General features: G+C 44.5%; 1 protein-coding gene across 1 annotated transcript; it reads right to left on the minus strand.

The window, feature by feature from the left end:
• Window positions 1-1,285: 1,285 nt before the first annotated feature.
• Window positions 1,286-1,654, minus strand: LOC122110048 (60S ribosomal protein L37a-like). The gene has a single exon (XM_042682549.1). The coding sequence runs from the start codon at window positions 1,622-1,624 to the stop codon at window positions 1,346-1,348; it is 279 nt and encodes a 92-aa protein (XP_042538483.1). The 5' UTR covers window positions 1,625-1,654; the 3' UTR covers window positions 1,286-1,345.
• Between the last annotated feature and the right edge of the window lie 642 nt (window positions 1,655-2,296).

The raw sequence follows: 2,296 nt of genomic DNA on the forward strand, positions 1-2,296 counted from the left end.
ATCTTAGGCAGACGCCAGTGGCTCACAATGGTAATCCTAGTTACTTGGGAGACTAAAAATGGGAGTATATCACAATTCGAGGACAGACCAGGCAGAAAAGTTGGGAAAATCCCTTGTCCACACATAGCTAGGGACAGTGGTGCATGCCTAACAAAAAAAATCTCTGAGTGGTTTTGATGAAGTCCAAGACTGAGAAGTGGGAAGGAACCTTGGAAACAAGTGGAGGCGCTGGAAGGGGGAGCAAACACTAAACAGGGTTGATTGAGTGTCCTGGATTCATCCCCAGCAAGAAGAGAGAGACGATTAGGAAGAAGAGGCTACATAGCACAAGGCCTTGGGAGGACAACTGAGGAGCTCTTTCTAAACAAAACTAAAACCAGAGAAAGCTCCAGTGAAAAGGGGTGTCCTGTTCCAGTCACCAGTTTTTTGTTTGTTTTTTGTCAGTCGTGGGGCCTGAACTCTGGGCCTGGGCGCTGTCCCTCAGCTCTTCAGCTTAAGGCTAGCGCTCTACCACTTGAGCCACAGCACCAAGTTTTTCTGCTTATGTGGTGCTGAGGAATCGAACCCAGGGCCTCATGCATACAAGCCAAGCACTCTACCACTGAGCCACCTTCCCAGCCCTCCAGTCACTAGCTCTGCAAGATCCCTCTCCAAACATCCAAGCACACAGAGCTTGCTTGTCTCAGCCAGGGGCAGGACCAACACAAGACCTCCCATTTGCAACAGAACTGTAACCAGAGGACGCATATTAATTTAGGCATTCATTTATGCTTAAGAGAAACATGTTCTAGGATGTAATGTGCAACAATATGGACTTAGGGTCTATCCTCAAAGGCACCTGGTCTCCTTTCATGTAAAATGCTTAATGGAAGAGCACACCACCACCCCTCCCCACCCCATCAATCAACCTCATTGCTGGTGACGATGCTATTATTGAGACAAGCACGCCCTCTACAGTTCTGAATCTAGATTGCAGTTTACTATTCAATTGAGACCCAGAACAGAACACTAACCTGGGACTGAAAAATAACCCCTACACCATGCCACCCACAACAACCCAGTTCCTCTGTGTTCCCAAAACTCTAGGGAAAAAAAGCAAGGGAAATCGGGATCTTTGTTGGACAGTTGTAATATAAACACTGACCTATCTATCCATCCTTTGGGTAGTATCTCCCTCTGTAGACGTGCACATATGCATGTACTATATACTAACCAACATGTTACACACACATACTATATACTAACCAACATGTTACCTCATATTGTAGGTGCAAAGAGGTAATTATTTTTTTTTATAAATTAACCCATTTATTGTAGGGTAGGGACATCTCAGATGGTAGAGCTTTTACTGGTCTTTTAATTCCTTCAGTCTTCTAATGGCAGACTTGACTGTGACGGCAGAAGTGGTATTGCAGGCCCAGGCACCACCAGCCACTGTCTTCATGCAGGAACCACAGTGCCAGATGCCCAATGCTCGCCTCTTCATCTTTGTCTTGCCACAGAAGGAGCAGGTGTACTTGGCGTGCTGGCTGATTTCAATTTTTTTCACCATCTTCCGGAGTAAGGCACCATAGTGGGTGCTGTATTTACCGACGATGCCGACCTTCTTGGTGCATTTGGCCATATTGCCGTAACTCAGGTCCAGGCCCAGAGAACAGGTAATTATATTTAGATGATCCTCATATGTTCATTTCAACACATATATCAAATCAGTTTAGAGTATTTCAAAACTGTAAGAGTTTGTTATCCTGACATAAAATAATAGAAACAAAACAGGAACTAGTTTTCACTGGCCCAGAGACACTAGCAGGAGGCCATAGACAAGAAATTGAAATCATCCATTGGGTTGTATGGACATCTGGGAAGGTGGTCTATAATCCTAGCAACTCAGGAGGCTGAGATCTGAGGATTGTGATTCAAAGCCAGCCCAGATTTAAAAAAAAAAAAGTCTGTTGGATGTTTATCTCCATTGAACCAGCAAAAAAAACAGAAGTGAAGCTGTGGCTCAAAGCGGTAGAGCATGAGCCTTGACTAAAAAGCCAAACAAGAGTGAAGCCCTGAGTTCAAGCCTCAGTACACACACACACACACACACACACACAAATGGAAACCCAAAAGCATGATGTGTGTGTGTAAAAGCCTCCCTCAGGGAATGAATTTTTAAAAGAAGAGCCAGCCAGAGGTGTCTCTTCAGCAACCCAATGCAAGACAGGAAGGGCAATTTGTCTAGAAGATCCATGCTGCTAAGAGCTGCCTAGAAAATGGGAAATCATAATTTGTAAAAAGGATTTTATTA

This window comes from Dipodomys spectabilis, unplaced genomic scaffold (genome assembly GCF_019054845.1).
Source record: "Dipodomys spectabilis isolate Male_0828 unplaced genomic scaffold, ASM1905484v1 ptg000073l, whole genome shotgun sequence".
Classification (NCBI taxonomy): domain Eukaryota; kingdom Metazoa; phylum Chordata; class Mammalia; order Rodentia; family Heteromyidae; genus Dipodomys; species Dipodomys spectabilis.